We start from the raw sequence: 23962 nt of genomic DNA, 5'->3' as shown, positions 1-23962 counted from the left end.
ATTATTTAACCTGAATTGTGAGGTAAACATAACTTTCAGTATAACTATAATTATGTATAATATTCCACTGACTTACTGGTTTGACTTTTATCCCATGTTATGTCACTAGGCTTCTTGAAAGTCTGACATTGATCTATGTGGAAATAATGTAGTTATTCCACACTCCTGAAAGGATGGGATGTTCTGGAATGGTTCCATAGATCCAGGCACACACATATAGAGCTTTTGAAAGTATGTAGAACTCAGTTCTCAAGAAAGATGTGCAATACTATACAGCGCCAACGGCATAGATCCGACTTCCTTCTTCTCTTTCTCCAGTGGTAACATGTTTGGCAAAGTCTGACTTAAACTGAAACATTGTGTATTTGTTTTTCCGCAATAAAAGTTTTACATACTTTCACAACCTCTATATGTGTGTGCCTGGATCTATATTAAACATTGATCCATGTGGAGTTTATATAAAGGGGTTCTCAAGTGACATACAGGTCCTGCAGATAGGGGCTAACTTGCTAATCAATGGGGTTCTCAGTAATGGGACTCTGATGGATTATGAGAATGGGGGTCCATTGTACACCCATCGTACCCCAGGATGAAGAGAGCAGCCAGTCACCGCCATAAAGATGAATGGAGCAGCTGGCTCATGTGTGACCATCAGGGGTACAACAGACCCCTGTTCTCGTGATCCATGGGGGTCCCATCACTGAGACCCTCACTGATCAGAAAGTTAGCCCATATTCAAACTTATATGTCACTGGTGAACATCTTTTTTTTTTTTTTTTATATCGCTTTATTGGCACAGAAATGAAACGGTGCAACATCACAACACAAGGAGCATTAGCTGAGGTACATCAGATATAACAACATATATCTTTACACAATCATTTGTTATGTGTGATAACATCTGTACAAAAACAGCGATCCAATAAACCCCTCCCCAACCCATACATAGAACAGTAACCAACCTGGTCGAGTGGTGTCAAGAGAGAAATGGAGTTAAAGAAAAGGTAGTAACAATGGTTAGGCAACGAGGTAACCTACCACCCTATTTCGGGAGAATAAGGAATCCCTCCTGTCGACAGTGCACAGAGGAGTGCAGGAAGGGTGCCCAACTGTATTATGTAAAATTATAGTAATATCACCTACAGCGAGGTGAACATCTTTAATGGGAACCTGTATTTTAACTACCTTATATACTCGAGTATAAGCCTAGTTTTTCAGCACAAAATTTGTGCTCAAAACCCCTAACTCGGCTTATACTCGAGTCAACTAAAAAAATAAAGACAAAACTCACCTTTCTGACGTCACCCGTAGGTCCTCTTCTGTCTGAGACAGTCTGAGATCTATGGGGGACATCGGAAAGATGAGTACAGTGTTATTTTTTTTCCTACTACAGGGGTTGGGTAGGCTGTTTGCTACAGGGGTTGGGCAGGCTGTATGCTACAGGGGCTGGGTAGGCTGTATGCTACAGGGGCTGGCAGACTATATACTGGGAGGCTGTAACCAATGCATTTCCCACCCTCGGCTTATACTCGAGTCAATAGGTTTTCCCAGTTTTTTGTGTTGAAATTGGGGGTTTCGGCTTATACTCGGGTCGGCTTATACTCGAGTATATACGGTATACATTATTACCATATATTTTCAACAAGGTAACAGTCTTATTAAACAACCATAGTCTCATTAAAGAAAAATGTTCCTTTGTTTAATTCTCAATTTTTTACTGTATTTTGTAGTGTGATTTTTAAATTAGTTTTCCCTACAGTACAGACACAAACAGCTGATAAATAATTCTGATTACATGTAATTGCCAATTGAGGATGCACAGCCCAGTTTACATTAGTCATTATTATTCACTAACCTTTCTTACAGCCTTGGCTGTATATACATTCAGTGGTCATTTATTCAATCAAATATGTCCTTCCTAAAACCAACTTTATTTATCCTAAACCAAATCTCTAAAGAAGACAATTGCACATAAAATCTTAGTGTGGTTTGTTATAGAAATAATTTGTTTACAGAAGCAGTCCAGTCCTGATCTAGATTCTGTTTCCATATTACCTAGAGTAGATTCTTTAACCAATGTAAGTTTCAGAGATCTGCCTTTTGACTTTTTACAGCATACTTTGGAATCAGTTCCTTTATGAGTAGCACATAGTCAGTTTTCTCGATGCAAGCTATGCAAGCTTCTCCCCATCGGTCTAGTATCTTCTTCAAGTCTGCCACCTTCAACTTAGCGAGGTCCACAGAGTTTAGATCTATAATCTTATCTATGTGACATAATAAAAAGTGTAGGAGAAAATATTTAGTATCCATACCACACAGAATGTAAGATTGTACTTATATCTCTAAAATGAACAGAATTAATTATTGCTCCTTATATATATCTTATTCTCACCGATGAAGCCTGTATCCAACTGCATAGTGAAAAAGTGAAATTTTTAAAAGGAACCTATCACCAGGCAAATAACTATGAAAATAAATGGAAGCTTCCTACATGATGACAATAAGCAGAGATCTAGAAAACCAGGAACACTTACTTATAGATGCAGGAACCGTGACTGTAGTAATCTTCTTATATTTTTTTATCCATGGCCTACATTCTTCTAAAATCAACTTTTAAAATTATGCTAATATTCCTGAAAGGCATGAAGAGCCTCTATGCTGCAGCTTCTCAGGCTGTCTCCCCCTGCTCCCTCAGGACTTCACTCTCTCTGTATGTGATGTAATCTCACTGCAGAAGAGGAAGTTTTAAGCGCAGAGTGGGAGTGGTAAAGTACCCCAATATAGTGTAACAGCCTTTGAAACTATAGCATGGAGGGGCTCTGGAAATACCCCCAGAAGCTCTTCAGGCTCATAAGCATAATTTTAAAAGTTGTTTTAGAAGGAAGGAGGATAACAAATATAAGAAGATTACCAAAGTCATGGTGCCTGAAATATCATGCTTGATTTACTTTCATTTTGATGGGGCATTAAAAAAAATTCCTTTTAGGATAATTTCCCTTCACATATTAAATAAACTACCATACAATAGCACACACACACACAAATTGTGTTATTGTGTCTGTGCTATTGTATAGTATGTTTTTCAGTTTTGATATATGGTACAAACAATTTTGTATGTAGAGATGTGGCTGATGAATGTGGATGGAGCTTTCCAAACTGAAGCAAAAAATTTACTAAAGCCCCTGCGCCAGTTTTCTGTCAGACTTTGCACATTCTTTTATGTGCAAACTTCTTGCACATGTTTTTAAGAAGTGTCCGTGTCTGAGGAGGGCGCTAGATTCATTCAGAACAGGCGCAACAATTTCGGAATCCCTGAAAGAAGATAAAATCCACATCAAACTTTGGGTATATGCACATGTGTGCAGTGAATTTAAAACAGATTCTGAGGTAATCTCTACTATCATTATGCAAAAGTTTTAGTGCACCACAAGTGGCTGCCATGATACGCACCATACTTTAATTCACAGATCTGAAGGTCAATCTTCCTTAGTTTGTCACAGATTTTTTGTGCTGGAACGTGGGCACTCATTGGACGAGTAACTTCACTGAGAATCTTTGTAGCTGCATCATTTGTGGCCCCTAAATAATAACACTTACAAAATAGAATATTTGAATTAGAAGCCATTCATATCAATCAAATCATTATATAAATGAATAAGGAATAATAAAGAGGCATAATTACATCATTATATGTTGTAAAGAGACAGATAATTTATCACCATACGCTTAAAAGACTAACTGGTAAACCACTTGGTCGTGGGAGTTATAAATTAAAAAATAAATGAATAAATACTCATCCAACTCCGATGCTTTGCTCCTTTTGCACTGCCGCTGTTACCTTTGCCTATGGATCCCAGTAAGAATGGTGGTGTATTAGTAGGGACGTCAATGTTCTTGCACATCAGGGCCAGATTGTTGCTTTGCCAAAAGTTCTTTTTCTCTTGGTCCTCCTCCACCACTTGGAAGTTTTTTCTAACGTTTCAACACCTTCTAAATTTGCATCATGATGCCAGCATTGATTGTTATAAAAATAGTTTTAGAATTTGAGCATTATTACAAAGTACTGTTATTTTGATATTTTATAATACTGAGGTACAGCAGCTACATGGCATAATGATTTAGATCTTCTGTAATAGTATTATGTGGGCAGTGTAAACAGAGACCTGGCAGTGACATACGGCCCCGCAGGTAACTATAAGATGATTATTGTTTTACTAGCCCCCCAAGATCATAGATAGCATTTTTGAAGTCCCATAAAGTAGCTGTCTCCTCTGGCTGTGCTGGTTATTTCTATGAATTGGTAGAGTTGTATACAGGATGGTTTCACAGAGAGGAGGGGTTGCTGCACTTTGCTCACTCAGGGGGGAGAGGTCATGTGTTGCTCTATGTGTAGCTGGCAGTAAAAGATGAATATGTTCAGATCTGTGGATGCAGAAGTCTCCTACAGAAAATAGTGATTTCCCCTGTTACCCATTAGTCTCTCCATCCTAGTCTGTAATTCTACAGAACCTCTTTTGTCTCTTGAGACCTCAAACTGTGTCATATCTGTATGGTATCTTCATGGATTCCAAGACAGCCCAGGACTTGTTGCGCTCAGTGCTATCTCAGCGCTGCCTGGAATAAGAAGGTGTGGGCAGATCTGGATTATCATTGTAGCTCCGGCTCCAGGCCTGAAAATTCTTTCTATTCTTCCTATTAAGGGGAACCTGAAATGATCTACTTCGTTCTACTGTATTGGTGTTCTCAGGATACTTATACGACTGAAAACTGTGACAGAAGTTACTGCTTAAACTGCCATGCAGGCACTTCGCGATAAATAAAACAGATTTTGGTTATAGTTTGGGCACTTAGTCCCTAAAAGGTTTGCCATCACTGCCCTTGGGGGTCTGAAAACATTTTTTTTTAAATTAATTTAAGAGGGGCGTGTCCGGATGCCGAGAGGAGAAGCCACAGGTTAGCTCGGCTCCTTCTCCTGAAGGTCCGTTAGCCGCTTTCCAGCAGCCTACCTCCGAGCCATTGGCAACAAGAGAAGGGCCAAGCTCCCCACTACCCCTCTGAACCGGTCCGGGATGCCACAAGCAACCACACTGGTGGATTTCTTCATCCGGGCATTCACCAACAAGATGGCGCCGACACGTGCAGCAGCGCTGCACACAGAGGACACTCTCCGGCAGACTCCACCGCTGTGCCTGCTACTACAGCCCTCATCACCAGACCAGCACCTCAGGACCTCAGCTACCACCCGCCCCGGGACTGCAGGTACAGTGGGAGAAAGCAGGCCTTACCATGAGGCCGAACCGCGGCCTTCAGTACCAACTCCACCCTCTTTGCAGCCAAGTGCTGAGCAAGGAGAATGCCATGGCAGCCAGAACCCACACCCTGCCCTATGGAGCCAGCCGAGCTCAGCTGTAGGGCTTCAGGCACCCCACCAGCCATTACTTATAGACCTGATCCCCCCTCGGGCCCTGTTGGCCTACTGCCGCCTGTGCATGCAGGGGCTGCAGCTGCTGCGCAGTCTACACTACCCCTGCCTCAGAGGGACTCTGTACCCCAGTGGCACACTCCCGCAGGCCCTGACCTAGAAGTGGCAGAATATGCTGCCACCCCGCTAACCCTGCTGCCATCATCACCCCATCGCAGCTGGTCCCCTGCCTCTGATGGATCATTTGCCACAGAACCACCTGCTGACAACAGGGGGAGAAGGCATAATATATGTGTCCGGGCAATAGCAGAAGCTACAGGTCAGGAGAATGTATTTTCTATCTTACAAGGACTCTTCAACTCTATTCTGGGTAACCCCCCGACGCCCCCGCTAAAAATGGACAGGGCACATAGGGCACTGCCCCCAAGTCAGCGTCTAACCATCCTAGAGACATTATCTGCTGTGTTACAGACTTCCTGCTCAAAGAGGAAATCATGACTAAAGTCAGGCGGCTGCCAAGTGTGGACTATCATGGAACACAGGTCCATCTATTTCAAGACCTCTCTTGGGTCACCCTGCAACGGCGTAGGGCCCTACATCCACTACTGACGACTCTACAAGAACGTAACATCCCTTATGGCCGGGGTTTCCCTTTCAGTCTCAGCGTCCATAAAGACGGAATCACCGCAACCCTTTGAAGCTCGAAAGATCTGCCAGATTTCGGCAGGACACTGGACATTCCGATCCCTATGGCTACTCAAGTGGAACCCGTGTCTTCAACCCCTCCTTTGCCGCCAATATGGCAACTTGGATCAGCTCGGAGAACTTTTCACCTCCTCCCCGTCGGGCGCAACCCACCCCACGCTATGAACTTTGGCTATATTTTCCTTCATCCTCAACCTAATGTTTCTCCTTTTCTTTTCTCCATCTCCCTTTAAATAGCGTAAATGTGGTGTTCTTTTCTTCAATGCCAGAGGTAGGCACTACCATTTTGCATACATAGGGATTACCGGGGAGCTGGCTGCATTAGATACCACTCTCCCGGGATTTGCCATGACCCCCCTTGGCGGGCGTACTGGATGCCTTGGTGAGACCCCGATTTTGAGAGGTGCCCCCACCGCATCACGAAAGAGATCTGGGTACGCTTGTCTGCTGGACATTGACTGGGAACCACCTCAGAGGGGCCTCCTTAAAGGTCTAAGTTATGTCAAAACTTTGTGTTTCTTTGTTTACAGTTATTTAAATGTGTTTTTAAGTTTTTTCTGTTTTGTTGCATTCTCTAAATTTGGATCCGGTCTCGCTGCGGCACAACTGGTGGACAATGAAGGAGCAGTCTGGCATAGCGACACAGGGGTTTTACCGCAAGGTTACATTGATAAGCGCCCTTTCAGAAACTGTCTGATATGGTGAGATTGCTGTCTCTAAAATGCCATTTACTGTTGCAGGAGTTGAAAAGGTTATCCCCAGATATTGCATTCCTCCAGGAGACTCACTTTTCTAGTTTGGGCTCCTGTAGATTTGCAAGACGACAATATACCCAGACTTTCCTAGCATGTTCCCCAACCAAAAACCCCATAATACATACACGCGCATTGACTATTTTTTCGGTGACATTCCTATCCTTAGATCTTTAAATACATCATCCATTGAGCCAATCACATGGTCAGACCAAGCCCCTGTACTGCTTGACCTGAGCCTTACCTCTTCCCCAGCTCACCCTCTTCAATGGAGACTAAATGAAACATTGCTTTCCGACCCTGCACTGCGGGCTGAACTGCACCAATACCTGCAATATTACTTTGCAGAAAACTCTCCTTCTGCTCCCTCACACATGATACTGTGGGAGGCGCAAAAAGCTGTTATCCGCTGTGATTGTGATCTATGTTGCTTCCAGGAAAAAAGAGCTAGATTGCGTGAACATCTGCTTATGAGTAGCGAGAAACTGCTCTGCTACTCTCACAGACGCTTTTACGAGTATGGCAATAAGGCCCACACCCTACTGGCTAATCAACTGAGAACCCAGGCAGCTGATAACAACCCCTATGGCATAAAAGACCCCTCTGGGGAAATCCAATATAACCCAACAAAAGTAGCTCAACTCTTTGAGGATTTCTATAGCAATCTATATGCACTTCCCCCCAGATCTCCCGGGGATTGTACGGATGCGACTGACTGACTACGCTAATACCTAGCCCATGTGCTCTCTCTCTCTGCCCTCCTTGGGGCTTGTGTGTATGTGAAAACTAACCTTAAAAATAAAAATAAAGAGTTGATAAAAAAAAAAAAATTATTCAATCACCCCCCCATTTTCCTAAACAGTAAAAATCATAAACATGTCAGATCTGTCAAAATATAATATTGTTTATTCATTGCGTTTAACCCCGTAACGGAAAATAGCACACAAAGTAGAAAAAACTTGTAAGTGTGCACATATCCTCATATTTCAAACATTAGAGTAACATATTCAAATAGGACAATTGATAAGATATTCCAACTGATAAATTGAATGTTGTGTAAACAAGATGCCGAAGTTCAACAGCATGAAGGCTTATATTGATAAAAACCGCTAAGAATACGATAAAAGCTATTCAATTAAGGAAATACATTGGACTAAATATAGAAAGCCAGATACCTTCAGCAGGCTATAAATGGAAAAGATAAAGTGCTCTAATTTTAGAAGCAGGTTTATGTTTATTGTAGTGATTGCCAATGTTTTTGAAAGGTTTAACAATATATTTATTTGTATTAATATTAAATCTAACAACAATTATTATGTATTTTATCTTTATTAAAATATTATTTATAATAAATGAACTAAAATATGACACAATTACACGCATTAAACTAATGCAATCATTGAAATCTAAGGCTGTAATATATACTGTGTTATGTTATAATACTTAGCTAAACTAAAAGCTTTGTGCGCTGTACAAGACAATAAGTAGATTTATTATGTTTATTATAAAATTTTCAGCTTGGAAATGTCACCTGGGTCTAAGTATTCTATAAATAAACACTACAGGAAAGTACCTGCAACATACATAGTCTGTATTTAATTGACTACTTAACTGTACTTAGGATTTTATCAGAGGTTTGGTTATGTTTGGTCCATAAATTAAGAGCAGAAGTAAAGTAAATTAGGAAATAATATTTTTTTACAGTTTATGGCTTAAAGGGTTTTACTAGGATTAATACTGATCATCTCTTCTCTAGAAGGGCTATCAATGTTTGATTGGTTCCATGCTCTGCCATAGACGATCGCATGTAAACAAAATCAGCCTGTAGCAGGGTGCCGCCATCTTTGTTTACATCCGATATCGCGAGGGAAGATGAGGACGGCGAGCATCGGGGGAAAGATGGAAGGTGAGTAAAATTTTATTATTTTATATATGACTGTATATACCGTATATACTCGTGTGTAAGCCGAGTTTTTCAGCACAAAAAATGTGCTGAAAAACGTCCCCTCGGCTTATACACGAGTCTATTACCCCAAAAAAATTACCCACTTAAAAAAATAAAATTAAATACTCACCCTCCGGCTCCCCGATGTCGGCGCGACTTACCGATGTCCCCGATATGGGCGCGAGAAGAGTGAAGAGGAGCCCAGGAGAAGAAAGAAGACGGGACGCGCTGACATCGGGGAGCCGCGCTGACATCGGAGGGTGAGTATTTAAGTTTATTTTTTTAAGGGCCGTGGGGGCAGGCTGTATACTACTAGGGACAGGCTGTATACTACTAGGGACAGGCTGTATACTACTAGGGGCTGCCGTATACTACTGGGGGGCTGCTGTATACTACTGGGGGGCTGCTGTATACTACTGGGGGGCTGCTGTATACTACTGGGGGGCTGCTGTATACTGCTGGGGGCTGCTGTATACTTCTAGGGGCTGATGTATACTACTAGGGGCTGCTGTATACTACTAGGGGCTTGCTGTATACTACAGGAGGGCTGCTGTATACTACTAGGGGCTTGCTGTATACTACTAGGGGCTTGCTGTATACTACATGGGGGCTGCTGTATACTACATGGGGGCTGCTGTATACTACTAGGGGCTTGCTGTATACTACTAGGGGCTTGCTGTATACTACAGGGGGGCTGCTGTATACTACTAAGGGCTGCTGTATACTACTAGGGGCTTGCTGTATACTACTAGGGGCTTGCTGTATACTACATGGGGGCTGCTGTATACTACTAGGGGCTTGCTGTATACTACATGGGGGCTGCTGTATACTACTAGGGGCTTGCTGTATACTACTGGGGGCTGCTGTATACTACTAGGGGCTGATGTATTCTTCTGGGGGCTGGCAGGCTGTACTACTGGGGGGGTTTGACCAATGCATTTCCCACCCTCGGCTTATACTCGAGTCAGTAGTTTTTCCCAGTTTTTGGTGGTAAAATTAGGGGTCTCGGCTTATACTCGGGTCGGCTTATACTCGAGTATATACAGTAGTTATTATAGGGGGATTGTATATATTTATTATGGGGGGCTGTATATAGTAGTAATATAGTCTGCATATAGCTATTTATTATAGGGAGACTGTATATAGTTGTTATAGGGGGACTGTATGTAGTTAGTTATTATAGGGAGGCTGTATATTCTTATTTTAGGGGGTGTATACTGTTATTATAGGGGTTGTATATAGTTATTATAGGGGGACTGTATATAGTTATTATAGGGGGGTGTATAGTTATTATAGGGGGACTGTATATAGTTATTATAGGGGAATGTATATAGTTATTATAGGGGAACTGTATATAGTTATTATAGGGGGTGTATATAGTTATTATAGGGGGATGTATATAGTTATAGGGGAACTGTATATAGTTATTATAGGTGGCTGCATATAGTTATTATAGGGAGGCTGTATGTAGTTATTATAGGGAGGCTGTATATAGTTATTATATTATATTAAATTTGGAAAAATTATCGATTTTCTGAATTCAAAATGTTCTGCTTTTTTTGAAACAGCAAATACTAATAGCTAATATTTACCGAATGTCTGATTTATGTTGCCATGGTTTTTTTGCATCCTCTCATTTTTGTGGGATGTTATGGGGCTTTTCACATTTTCATAAAAAATGCTAAATCATTGTTTTAAGGGACCTGCTGTCACGGGTGCTCCCGCGATCCCTGTCTCGGATTGCGATCGCACCCGTGCTCCTATAAGTGCTCCCGTGGCCCCCGCTTCCCCGGACTCACCTGTCCCGGCTCCTGATCTCCGTCGGACTGCCGTGCGCGCGCCTCCCCGCCTCCTAGACAGGGTCGGCGCTATGGGTAGGCAAAGTGGGCAATTGCCCAGGGCCCCCTGAAAGATGAGAATGTCTTCTTTCAAATTAATCTTGAATTTTGTTTTTAGGGGCAATGGATCCAGAGATATTCAAGTTTAAAGTGAGAATATCAGGTGCCATTTTTATATATAAAAATCACTCCCGACGGCAGTTTAACAGTTAATATCTCTGTTTTCCTTACACTTAGAAACACAAATTTGGATTCATATTAAAGAGGAGACTCTCTTCTTTCATAGACAAAAAGAAGTGAGGTTCTATGTGTCAGAGAGCCAGAGATATAACCCGACAGCCGACAGCTACAGGGAGAATTTGCTGCACATAACGCACATCTAAACGTGACTTTTATTATCTCATTAGCTTGGTTTATGGATTTATCGTTATTTATTTGGGTTACCATTGTGTAAAGGAGAATACAATGATAGATCTGTGTGATGCTGAGTGCAATTTTCAGCAAAAATAGTTTGGTGTCCCCTGTGAATTTAACGTTCCCTTTGCTGCATATTTTGGTGAATATACACATGTGGGGTCTGTATGATCTCCTCACATCTTACTGTTTTAGGAAAGTATATTTTATCTATATAAGTATTCTGGATTTGTACATATTTTAGAGGAAATTTTGAATGATAATTGCCAAATGCATCGCCTGGTTGTCTGCTTTCAAAATTATATAGGTTTTATGGCGCCTTTACTTTTTATTGTCACGGTTACACCCGCGATCCTCGGTACGGATTGAGGGTGTACCCATGCCTGCTGCCGCGGTCCCCACTCCCCCAACTCTCACTTACCTCTCCTGGCTCTGGCCTGCACTCTTGCTCCCAGAGTGTAGGCCGCATGCTGTTTCCATGCAGTCGCTTGCTCCTGCTCCTGCGCAGACTTCTCCCAGCCTTAAAGGGCCAGCGTCCTCCTTATTGGCTCTGGCATTCCTGGCTCGGCTATATAGCCTGGCGACTCCCAGCATCCCCTGCCGGATCTTCATGTCCTGTTACTGAAGAGAAAGCCCTCTGTGTTCCCGAGTGTTTCCAGACGCCACTGTGGATTCTGTGATTCCCGTGTTCCGTGGTGTTTCCGTGTTCCTGGTTTCCTGTGTTCCCTTGTTACGTGGTATCCTATTGTGATCCTGTTATCCTGTGGCGGTCCTGCATTCCTGTGGCGGTCCTGCATTCCTGTGGCGGTCCTGCATTCCTGTGGCGGTCCTGCATTCCTGTGGCGGTCCTGCAATCCTGTGGCGGTCCTGCAATCCTGTGGCGGTCCTGCATTCCTGTGGCGGTCCTGCATTCCTGTGGCGGTCCTGCAATCCTGTGGCGGTCCTGCAATCCTGTGACGGTCCAGTATCTTAGTGTCCTTCAGAGGTCCTGCCAGCCGTTCTTCAGAGGTCCTGCCTGCCTGCCTTCCCGTGGTCCTGCCTGCCTGCCTTCCCGTGGTCCTGCCTGCCTGCCTTCCCGTGGTCCTGCCTGCCTTCCCGTGGTCCTGCCTGCCTGCCTTCCCGTGGTCCTTGTGTCCCTACCTTGGCTGCCACCGCGGGCCTAGTCGCACCCGCAGAGCGACCTGGTGACCCCCGCCGCAGCAAGACCATCCCTTTGCGCCGGACTCTGGCGAAGACCAGGAGTTCACTTAGACTCCGCTCCCGGGTGCGGCTAAGGTTGTTATCTCCCGCGGTGGTCCAGGGAGTCCACTTACTTAGTCCCAAGGGACTAATCCCCATAGACTGTGACATTTATTCTGTTTTATTGCTATATTTTGCAGGTTGTGACTGTCTTAAAATTTGTAGCTGAAAAGCAGATATCTAGTTATTACAGTTTTAGTGATATTACCGTATAAGCCGACCCGACTATAAGCCGAGACCCCTAATTTTAGCACCTGGGAAAACTGGGAAAACCTATTGACTCGAGTATAAGCCGAGGGTGGGAAATGCATTGGTCACAGACCCCCCCCCCAGTATATAGCCAACCAGCCCCCTATAGTATACAGCCAGCCCAGCTTGCCCCCAGCAGTATACAGCCAGCCCAGCCTGCCCCCAGTAGTGTACAGCCAGCACAGCCTGCCCCCAGTAGTATACGGCTTGCCCCCAGTAGTATACAGCCTGCCCCCAGTAGTAAACAGCCTGCCCCCCAGTAGTATACAACCTGCCCCCCGTAGTATACAGCCTGCCCCCCAGTAGTATACAGCCTGCCCCCCAGTAGTATACAGCCTGCCCCCCAGTAGTATACAGCCTACCCCCCGCCCCCCCCCCCCCCGGTAGTATACAGCCTGCCCCCAGTAGTATACAGCCTGCCCCCAGTAGCATACAGCTTGCCCCCAGTAGTATACAGCCTGCCCCCAGTAGTATACAGCTTTCCCCCCAGTAGTATACAGCTTTCCCCCCAGTAGTATACAACCTGCCCCCAATAGTATACAGCCTGCCCCCAATAGTATACAGCCTGCCCCCAATAGTATACAGCCTGCCCCCAGTAGTATACAGCTTGCCCCCAGTAGTATACAGCTTGCCCCCAGTAGTATACAGCCTGCCCCCAGTAGTATACAGCCTGCCCCCAGTAGTATACAGCTTGCCCCCAGTAGTATACAGCCTGTCCCCAGTAGTATACAGCTTGCCCCCAGCAAAAAAAAAAAAAAACTTATATACTCACCCTCCGGTGGACCGGATGTGCAGCGCTGCTCCCCCGAAGTCTGTGCGGCTCGTCTTCAGGCTTCCGCGCCCGTCTTCTTTCTTCTGCTGGGCGCCGCCATTGCTCTCTCCCGGCCGGCGCCTAGTATGACGCGCCGCTGCTGATGTCATGCTAGGCGCCGCCCGGAGGGAAAACATGGCGGCGCCCAGCAGAAGAAAGAAGACGATTGTGGAAGCCTGAAGACGAGCCACGCGGACATCGGCGGAGCAGTGCTGCACATTCGGGCCACCGGAGGGTGAGTATATAAGTTTATTATTTTTTAAGTATTTTTTACTCTTTATAGCCGGATATTGACTCGTGTATAAGCCGAGGAGACATTTTTCAAGACATTTTTTGTGCTGAAAATCTCGGCTTATACACGAGTATTTATGTGAACATATAAATATGGGACATTTGTGAACTGTACACATGTCCATCTATTACATTTAGGAGATGTGTAGGTAAATATTTTCTGTTTGGAGCACATTTTTTGCTATCAAAGTAAAATTTTAAGTATTTTTTATAAAATGTTTCAGTTTAAATCAAAATTGCATGAAGGCGCCTATTGAAATTTTGAAAATGGGGCAAGTGTCTGCTTTCAGAAAATATATGGTTTGTTGGGTTTACTTTAATTCTTTTTGCGGTAATTACATTTTAATTGTCAACATTTAATTTTTGAATGTCAACATTGTAAAAATTGCTCTGGTCAATAACGCGACAAAATATCCAGAAATTCCGGGCGCTGAAAGGGTTAATACCCTTGGTTAAATTCCCGGGTGAAGATGCTTATTATCTATCTTCTGTCTATATATCGGTCATCTATCTGTCTAGTTACCCATATCCTATAATCTGACCATTTATATATGTCGCTTTTTCTCTATCTATTTACTAATCAATCTTCTATTTCTCTTCTACTGTATTTATCTCTCATATCCATCTACTGTATATATCAACTACTATAAAGTTCTGCATCTAGAAATCTCTATCATCTTTCATATTTATCTTCTATTATAATGATTATAATTAATAATTCTTTATTTATATAGCGCACACAGATTACACAGCGCTGCACAGAGCTGCCAGATCAATCCCTGTCCCCATGGGGCTCACAATCTATTCAACCTACCAGTAATTTTTTAAAGTGTGGGAGGAAATCAGAGGACCCGGAGGAAACCCAAGCAAACACAGAGAGAACATACAAACTCTTTGCAGATGTTGACCAGCACTGCAAGGCTGTAGTGCTGACCATTGAGCCTCCGTGCTGCCCATAAATCTCCCTATCATCTATCTCCTATAAAATTCTCCCATATTACAGTTTGTTTTACCATACTAAAGGCAGCCTCTTACTGACTGTGACTGGTCATAAAATTAGTTTTATTTTGGGGCCCCACTTTTAGTTTTGCGTTCCTGTGTATTCCTGCGCTCCTGTGTATTCCTGCGCTCCTGTGTACTCCTGCGTTCCTGTGTACTCCTGCGTTCCTGTGTACTCCTGCGTTCCTGTGTACTCCTGCGTTCCTGTGTACTCCTGCGTTCCTGTGTACTCCTGCGTTCCTGTGTACTCCTGCGTTCCTGTGTACTCCTGCACTCCTGTGTACTCCTGCGCTCCTGTGTATTCCCGCGTTCCTGTGTATTCCCGCGTTCCTTTGTATTCCTGCGTTCCTGTGTATTCCTGCGTTCCTGTTTGTTCCCGCTCCTGAGTCCTGTGTTGCCGTGTTACCTAAGTTCCTCCGTGTTGCTGTGTCCCGTGTGCCTGTGTTCCCGTTCCCACCTGCCTGGACCTCCTGTTGCTGACACCGGACTTGGACTTGACGTTGCAACTCTGCCGCCTGCCCTGACCCTGTGCCTGGACCTGACTACGAGATTGTCATCCGCTAAAGCAGTGATTTTCAACCAGTGTGCCGTGACACATGGTCGGGTGTGCCGCGGGGAAAGTTCCCCAAACTATGGTGCCCCCTGTGTTTTGTTTCCCGACAATGTGCAGCGATGCGCAGTCACGGCTTCTTACAATGTAGGAGACGTGTACAATAACACAAAAATGACGTCACCGAGGCCGGCGCATCATCCTGAGAGCGTAGAGACTCTCGCATTTGCCCACCGCCAAGGTAATGCCCACCAAAAATGCTGACTATATGAGCTTTTGCCTGAGTTTATGAACTGTTGGCAGAATACTCAGCATATGAGCTGGTACTTTTAGTACTTCAGCAGTATACTGCATATAACAACGAGAAATGTAAATTGAGAAATACTATAGTCATGAGGCTGGAGTACTACAAGTACCAGCTCATATGCTGAGTATATGAGCTGGCACTTGTACTCTGGCCTCATGGCCATAGTACTTCTCATTGTACCCCTTTATATTGCAGTATATGAGCCACATAATAATCAGCACCATATACTAAAAACAGGGAGAAACTGAGAACTGTTGAGGAAGAGCTTCGTGTGTGTCTTTCCACCATTCCTGCCAGGATATCCCTTTTGTGTTTATCGAAACAGGCCCAGGTTTCACAATGAGTGAGTAAAATAAATTTAGAATCTATATTATCAACTATATGTATAATATGACTGTTTTAGTGTCATTTTGTGCTATTTTGGTTGGTGGTGCGCCCCAGGATTTTCTAAGTATAAAAAGTGTGCCGCGGCTCAAAAAAGGTTGAAAATCACTGCGCTAAAGTACCTCGACCTCGACTGCCACCGCAGGCTAGTGGCACCTGGGAACGACCTGGTGGTATCCTGCCGCAGCAAGTCCAACCCGCTTTGCGGCGGGCTTTGGTGAATACCAGGTTTCACCTAGACTCTGGTCCCAGGTGTCGGCTAGTTCCACCTCCCGCGGTGGTCCAGAGGATCCACTGATCCTAACACCTGCCTTAATAATAGTAAAACCCCATAACTTACCCCATTATAGAAACTACATCCCTCAACGTATGTAAAACAACTTTAAAGAAGTTTTTTTAACCCTTTAATTGTTTTACAGGGTTTAAATCAAAATCATGTGCAATTTTGAAATTTTAATTTTTTTTGTCTAATGAATGTATTTTACAAAAAATGTACACATTCTCAGTGGATAAAATACCAAAACACTCCAAAAAGTTTGATACCCAATTTCTCCCGAGCATAACAATACCCCATATGTGGTGGTAAACTGCTGTATGGGCAAACACCAAAATACACTTTAAAAATATTTCATTTTAGTGGATCATTAGCTTATTGATGAGATTTTATCTTTTATCTTTACATCTTGAATGTATGGAGGAAAAGAAAATTGTGAATTCTGGTTTCCTTTCGTTTTGTATTTTTTTGGGCCATACCATAAAAATAATATGTTATGTGTATTCTATAGATCACTACGATTACGGTGATACCATACTTACATAGTTTTTTATATATTTTTTACAATTTTACTGAAGGCAAACTAATATAGAGAAAATCTCATTTATTTTCTTATCGCCATCTTTTCAGAGACAGAACTTTAAGTTGACAGAGCTGGTTTAGGGCTTATTTTTTATGGTTGAGTTGTCCTTTCAGTGGTACCATTCTGGCACAAAAATAAACTTATTTTGATCACTTTTCAGAACATTTTAGTGAAGGGATTTTATTAAATATTTTCATTTTTGGCAAATTTTTCGGGTTTTGTTTTTACGTCATTCACCAAGTGGGTCCAATAATGTTTCCGAGTTTTTGCTCAGATTAATACGGACGGGTGCGACGATACCAAATATGCAGGGTGAATTTGTGTTTTTTTTGTACTTTATTTGATGTGTATAGGGAATGTTGGTGTTTGGGGGACTTTTACATTATTTAATAATTATTCTTATTAAAAAAAAACTTTATGAAGTGCTTTAAACATTTTCTTTTTACAGTTTGGCCTGAACAAGTGATGCTCTGATCAGGGCCGGCTTTTCCAAATAGATTACGCAGCCCCAGGGCACTGGCAGACCCCCGGGGCTGCCATTGGAGCCACGGAACCCCCGGTAAGCGCCATGGGAGGGGAACGATCCACTCTAGAGGCCCCTTACAAGCCGTGTAAGGGGTTAAAGCCCACAGTTGGAGGAATCTCTAATTGCAGGTGTGATAAATAGAGGCTGTATAGTGAGGGGGGGGGCATTATATTCATCAGTGTTGGTAGTCACTGGTTGGTTAGGTGGTACTTTCAAAGGTCCTGAAATGTCTCTTGTGAACAAGTGTGTTGGGAGCAGGAACAGATGTAAGAGGATTTCATGGGAGAAAGGTCCATCTCACTATCAAGTTTGCATTTTCCACAGTTGTTCCATTTTCTTACAAGCTTTGTTTTTACTGTTTTCACCGTGCTTTTTATTTTTTGGATCATTATGGTCGCAGAGATACCAAATTTATAATTTATACCAAATTTATAGTTTTACTTTAGTTTAGTATATACCGTAGTTCAGTTTGACCACTGCACTTAAATAGTCAGCACGGACTGCAGATGTTGGTGGTATGAAACAGCAGATACCCACTATGTGCAGAGAGGTCTCAGCCCCATGGTGCATTTTTTTAAAAGGTTAATTTGATATAAAAAATATTCTTCCTTCTCTCAGCATGAGGTAGTGCTGTAAGAACTTGTACCGTGTGAGGTCATTGTACCTGCCTTAATGTTACATCTGAGAAAGCATGTCATTTTCATACAAAGCAGGAAAGCAGTTTGCATATTCCACTGCTGATCAATGTGTTCTGTACATGGGCCATGGGCCAAGTGTGCTTTGAACTCCAACCATTCAGATAGATGGGATCAAATATAGACATGATTCTTACCAGGCGGTTTTCTTTTCCTGTAGCATCTCTGCATGTGTTGATTAATTCTCTCTCTATGGTAGCTGGAGTAAAGTCAATATTTCCTTCTAGTATAGACTGGTAAAATCTGTGCAGAAATTCCTTACAGACTAAAGACAGAGATAAAAGAAAGACATTAGCCATGATTTTGCTACCCATCAATCTGGGAAGAATTATACAGTCATTTCCACATAATTTCACAAAACACAGTTTCTACAGTGACAAAACATTACTCACAAGTGGAAAACATGCAGCACACAAAAGTTGAACTGTGATTATACCCAAAGAATTATTTTATGGTTCCCCTAACCCTAGATAATGCACTGTGCCCATTATAATAGCAGTAGTAGCAGCAACAGTACCACTGCTTGTGTAATGAACAGGTTGGGAGTGAAAAGCAGAGAAAGGTAGAAAGGGTGATTGCCACTTGCTGCACCAGGCTGTGTCTGTGCCATTTTATCTTTAGTTCCCCTGAAATTAGCTTGAACTTGATATACTTATTTTCAGGTCAAGAGAGGGAGAGTGAGTACTGATACAAAGCCCTTTGCTGTCGCTGCCTACTTGACGACCACCTCAGATGACAGGCATAAATAAGAACAAGGGAAAAGTACATCAGAGACTAAATTGTAGTCACAACCAGATGACAACAAAGTACAAAACCAAGGGGTAAGTTGTGGTCAGTAAACAAAGCAGAAAGCTAATAGGTAAGCTAATAGCTGGCAGTGAAATCAAGTGCCAATGAGGTTTTATAGCTGGCCAATAAATTTACTGTTAGCAACTCAGCCAACCACTCATGGTTTAAACCCTCACTTGCCTCTCAGAGCATCACTACAACAGGAGATCTGATACAGGGAAATAGCAGGTAACTGCCACATGTATGTAAGCTAAATAACTGGCAGGGAAATCCAGTAGCACAAAAGCTTTATAGCTGGAAAATAAAATTATTGAGAGCAAATGAGCCAACTGTCCAATGTTTTAACCCTCATTTTCATTTCAGAGCAGCAGTCCAAACAAGAGATATGATATATGGCAATAGCAAGTAACTGCCACTGCCCTTTTTATTATCATACTACAAATAAAGTGGTTGTTAAAATAGAACTACTGTGTATTTAGGAATTGTTGCATATTTTGATTTTCTATGCTGAGCCAAAAATGAACCTTTACTTAAAGGGGTTAACAGGATCTTCCCTCAGACATGCAATGGTGTGCTGACCTTGGGTCACTCCTCCCAGGAGTCGGGGATCTTCTTGAATCCTGCGACATCATGGATCTCCTCAGCAAAGCAGGTAGAATCCAGTCCCCTACGCACATGATGTACCAACTCTCAAGAAGTGGAGGCCACATGACCCAGAGTCAATATTTCATTTCATCTCTTTGAAAAGATTCTGCTTTCTAGTCCATGTTCAATTGTTTTAAATTCTAGGGAAGACTTGGATCGGACATCGATCTGCAGTAATTACGGTGCTGTGTTTTGATGTTTCCCCAGATACAAATTTGGGGTTTTATGACATCTGCAATACTTCACAGCCACATATCCACAATGTAACAATTAACTATTTTGAATGATTAGTTGCTATGTGAGTTTTTATGTGAGTGCGATTGCATGTCTTTCCTTGTCCAATGATGTTTACTTCACAAATCACAGGCAGATCTACCTAGTGCACTGCCCAAAACTGACCATCAATGTATATTCATGAAGTGGTGTCTATAGTGTGGTTGAAGTAGTGGAGAAATGTATTAATTAATGATGTGGTAATCCTGATTCACATGTCTGAGGGTCATGCACTAATTACAGCTGTTTAATGGGGCTTTGGGGCCATCAATATATGCATTACTGAGTGTTGTTATTAGCTAACTTGGTTATCGCTTCTTAGTTGCTCTAGGATTAAAAAAAAATGTCTGGTCTGGGGGATCAGCATGCATTGCCATTACACTGCCGTGAACTGATGCTCTTTCTTTCCTGGTGTGAGAAAAACTTAGGCAGACATTAAAACCTCTTGCCCCAGTGGGGCAGATTTATCAAGCTGTCTGAAAGTCAGAATATTTCTAGTTGCCCATGGCAACCAATCACAGCTCAGCTTTCATTTTACCAGTGCTCATGAATATTTAAAAGGGAGCTGTGATTGGTTGCCATGGGCAACTAGAAATATTTTGACTTTCAGACAGCTTGATAAATCTGCCCCACTATGATAAATCTGATATGCAAAACGCACCCATAGAACTGCATAATGATAAATCTGCCTGACTCTCAGTCATGGGGTTTAACCAATGTTAAAGTTGGGAGCCCAGGACCCACCAGTGAAATTTATTCTGGGGGTTCACCTGCTACTACATGGAAATATTACATGTATATTTTAAGGCTGGGTTCACACAATGGGGCACATTTACTTGCGCCGTAGTCCGCCGAGGTGCCCCGGAGTTCATCGTCTTCATCGTGATGCATGTGAGTATGGTCCGTGCGACCAATTTTTTTTTTAAATGCGGCGGTTTTTCCGAATCCGTCGGGTTACCGTTCGGCCACGCCCCCCGATTTCCGTTGCGTGCATGCCAGCGCCGATGCGCCACAAACCGATCGCGTGCGCCAAAATCCCAGGGCAATTCAGGGAAAATCACGCAAATCAGAAATATTCGGGTAACACGTCGGGAAAACGCGAATCGGGCCCTTAGTAAATGACCCCCAATGTGTTTACATTTTAAAACAAAGCGCATCCCAAAAAACATCATTATTAATGATGGTAAAAATGCAGATGTGGTTTGAGTTGCCTTTTTACCAATATGTTTGCAATGCATTTTAAAACATGTTCACATAATGCTCTTAAATTGCATTTTGAAATATATTTCAATTGCATATGAAGTTACTCCTCCCTGAACATGAATGCATTTGGAGATGAATACTTGTGTTCTATAAGAAGCAACATGTGTTTTGTCGTGTAACAAACACTTATTGCTACTTTCCAGACGCAGTCTTTTTACTCTAAATACATATGTGTTCAGGGAGGAGTAACTTCTGATGTGCTTGAAATGTATTCCAAAATGCAGTTCAATCACATCTTGTGAATGTAAAGATTTTCCTTATTGCATGATGTCAAATCTCCTCAAAACAGTCTTTGCAAATGCTGCTTTTAAAATGCAATGTAAACCCCAAGTGTGATTGCAGCCTTATGATCTAGGATTATACAGGACTAGAGATGAGCGAGCACTAAAATGCTCGGGTACTCGTTATTCGAGACAAACTTTTCCCGATGCTCGAGTGCTCGTCTCGAATAACGAGCCCCATTGAAGTCAATGGGAGACTCGAGCATTTTTCAAGGGGACCAAGGGTCTGCACAGGGAAGCTTGGCCAAACACCTGGGAACCTCAGAAAAGGATGGAAACACCACGGAAATGGACAGGAAACAGCAGGGGCAGCATGCATGGATGCCTCTGAGGCTGCTTAATCGCACCATTATGCCAAAATTATGGGCAACAGCATGGCCATGACAGAGTGACCGAATGAGGCTAGATAGCATCTAAAACATCCAATAATTGACCCTGACACTATAAGGGATGGCATGCAGAGGCAGCGGCAGCAGTGGCAGGCTAGAGAGTGTCATGGCGACATACCCTAAATGGACTCAGGTTTCACCAAAGGAGGTGAAATGATTTCCTATGTGAACAAAAGGTTGACGGTATATTTAGTCGATAACACAGCATGGTGGCGACATAGTGACCAAGTTCCATAACGTATCTGGTGAAACACCCGAAAAATGAGGCTGACACAGCTCTTTTGATAAGGGGACGACATGTGGAGGCAGCCATGGAGACGACTTCCATGATTAAGAGCGACAGTATGGGGCATTCATATTGCGCTGCTATGATTGCAACTTCAGGTCTCCAGCATGGCGGCGACAGATGGGCCGAGTTCCACTATGTATCTGGTGAAACACCTGAAAATTCTGCCTGACACAGCTCGTTTGATAAGGGGACCATGTATGGAGGCAGTGAACTAGTAGTAGATTAAAGGTGCTGCAGTTAAAACTATGTTAGTTGGATCTTGAGATGGAGCTGGCGCTCCGCTGCCAGGCAAGCTTTCACCAATCCAAGCCCCTGTCTCTAGGCTACTCCCCAAACAGCACTTCTAAGAACCTTTTGTATCAGATCAAGGGTAGTAGCGTTCTTATAAGTTTAGGATATGGCAAGTGAGGGGAATGTAAACAGATGCGCAAGAAGCGCTGAAATAATATCGGTAAATGATAAAAGTTTGCCAGTATATTTTGTGGATTACACATCAGGGTGGCGACAAAGTTAACAAGTTTGATGTGGAAGCCATGAAAACAACCCAAAATTCTGTCTGACACAGCTCGTTTGATAAGGGGACCATGTATGGAGGCAGTGAACTAGTAGTAGATTAAAGGTGCTGCAGTTAAAACTATGTTAGTTGGATCTTGAGATGGAGCTGGCGCTCCGCTGCCAGGCAAGCTTTCACCAATTCAAGCCCCTGTCTCTAGGCTACTCCCCAAACAGCACTTCTAAGAACCTTTTGTATAAGATCAAGTGTAGTAGCGTTCTTATAAGTTTAGGATATGGCGGGTGAGGGGAATGTAAACAGATGCGCAAGAAGCGCTGAAATAATATCGGTAAATGATAAAAGTTTGCCAGTATATTTTGTGAATTACACAGCAGGGTGGCGACAAAGTTAACAAGTTTGATGTGGAAGCCATGAAAACAACCCAAAATTCTGCCTGACACAGTTCGTTTGATAAGGAGACCATGTATGGAGGCAGCTATATGGACGACTTTTGGAGGCAGCTATGGCGATGACGTGTGGAGGTAGCAATGAAGACAACGTGTGGAGCCAGCTAAAAAGACGACATGTAGAGGCTGCTATGGAGACAATTTAATTTGGATAGTGCCTGTATGTGGCAGTCCAAAAAAGTTTTCAAACCAGAGGAGCAGGTAGGTGGTCCTCCAGAAAAATTAAATAAATTGAGTGCCTGTATGTGGCAGTCCCAAAAATTGCTTAAAACAGAGGACCGGGTAGGTGGCCCTCCAGAAATATTAAATACATAGAGTACAATAGCTAGAGCCAGAGCCAAAAAATAGCCAGTTTCCTATGCTTTAATGTACAAAGAGGAGGAGAAGGAGGACAATGAGGAGGAGGAGTGCATACATTATTCAGGTTGAGCTTCTTTCACCTGGTGGAGAATGAAAATCCGGAGAAATCCAGGCTTTATTCATCTTGATAAGCGTCAGCCTGTCAGCGCTGTCAGTCGACAGGCGTGTACGCTTATCGGTGATGATGCCACCAGCTGCAGTGAAAACCCGCTCGGACAACACGCTAGCGGCAGGGCAGGCAAGAACCTCCAAGGCGTACAGCGCCAGTTCGTGCCAAATGTCCAGCTTTGAAACCCAGTAGTTGTAGGGAGCTGTGTGATCATTTAGGACGATGGTATGGTCAGCTACGTACTCCCTCACCATCTTTCTGTAAAGATCAGCCCTACTCTGCCGAGACTGGGGACAGGTGACAGTGTCTTGCTGGGGTGACATAAAACTGGCAAAGGCCTTGTAAAGCGTACCCCTGCCAGTGCTGGAAAAGCTGCCTGCTCACCTACTCTCCCTCGCTACTTGTCCCGCAGAAGTACGCCCTCTGCCGCTAGCGCTGTCAGAAGGGAAATACTGTTTCAGCTTGTGCACCAGGGCCTGCTGGTATTCATGCATTCTCACACTCCTTTCCTCTCCAGGGATGAGAGTGGAAAGATTTTGCTTGTACCGTGGGTCCAGGAGAGTGAATACCCAGTAATCGGTGCTGGAATAAATTCTTTGAACGCGAGGGTCACAGGATAG

At 43.3% G+C, this 23962-nt stretch overlaps 1 protein-coding gene across 1 annotated transcript in view; it reads right to left on the bottom strand.

Annotated features, from left to right (window-relative positions):
• Positions 1-1253: 1253 nt before the first annotated feature.
• Positions 1254-23962, bottom strand: part of CDNF (cerebral dopamine neurotrophic factor) — a 31704-nt gene continuing 8995 nt past the window's right edge. The window contains exons 2-4 of the mRNA XM_072147310.1: positions 18122-18249; positions 3451-3592; positions 1254-2264 (exon numbers count right to left, since the gene is read on the bottom strand). Coding sequence (XP_072003411.1) covers positions 2086-2264; positions 3451-3592; positions 18122-18249 — 449 coding nt within the window. The 3' untranslated portion in view covers positions 1254-2085. The remainder of the gene's footprint in view (positions 2265-3450; positions 3593-18121; positions 18250-23962) is intronic.

The sequence above is a fragment of the Engystomops pustulosus genome, chromosome 4 (genome assembly GCF_040894005.1).
Source record: "Engystomops pustulosus chromosome 4, aEngPut4.maternal, whole genome shotgun sequence".
NCBI lineage: Eukaryota > Metazoa > Chordata > Amphibia > Anura > Leptodactylidae > Engystomops > Engystomops pustulosus.
This window is presented reverse-complemented; position numbering and strand designations above follow the sequence as displayed.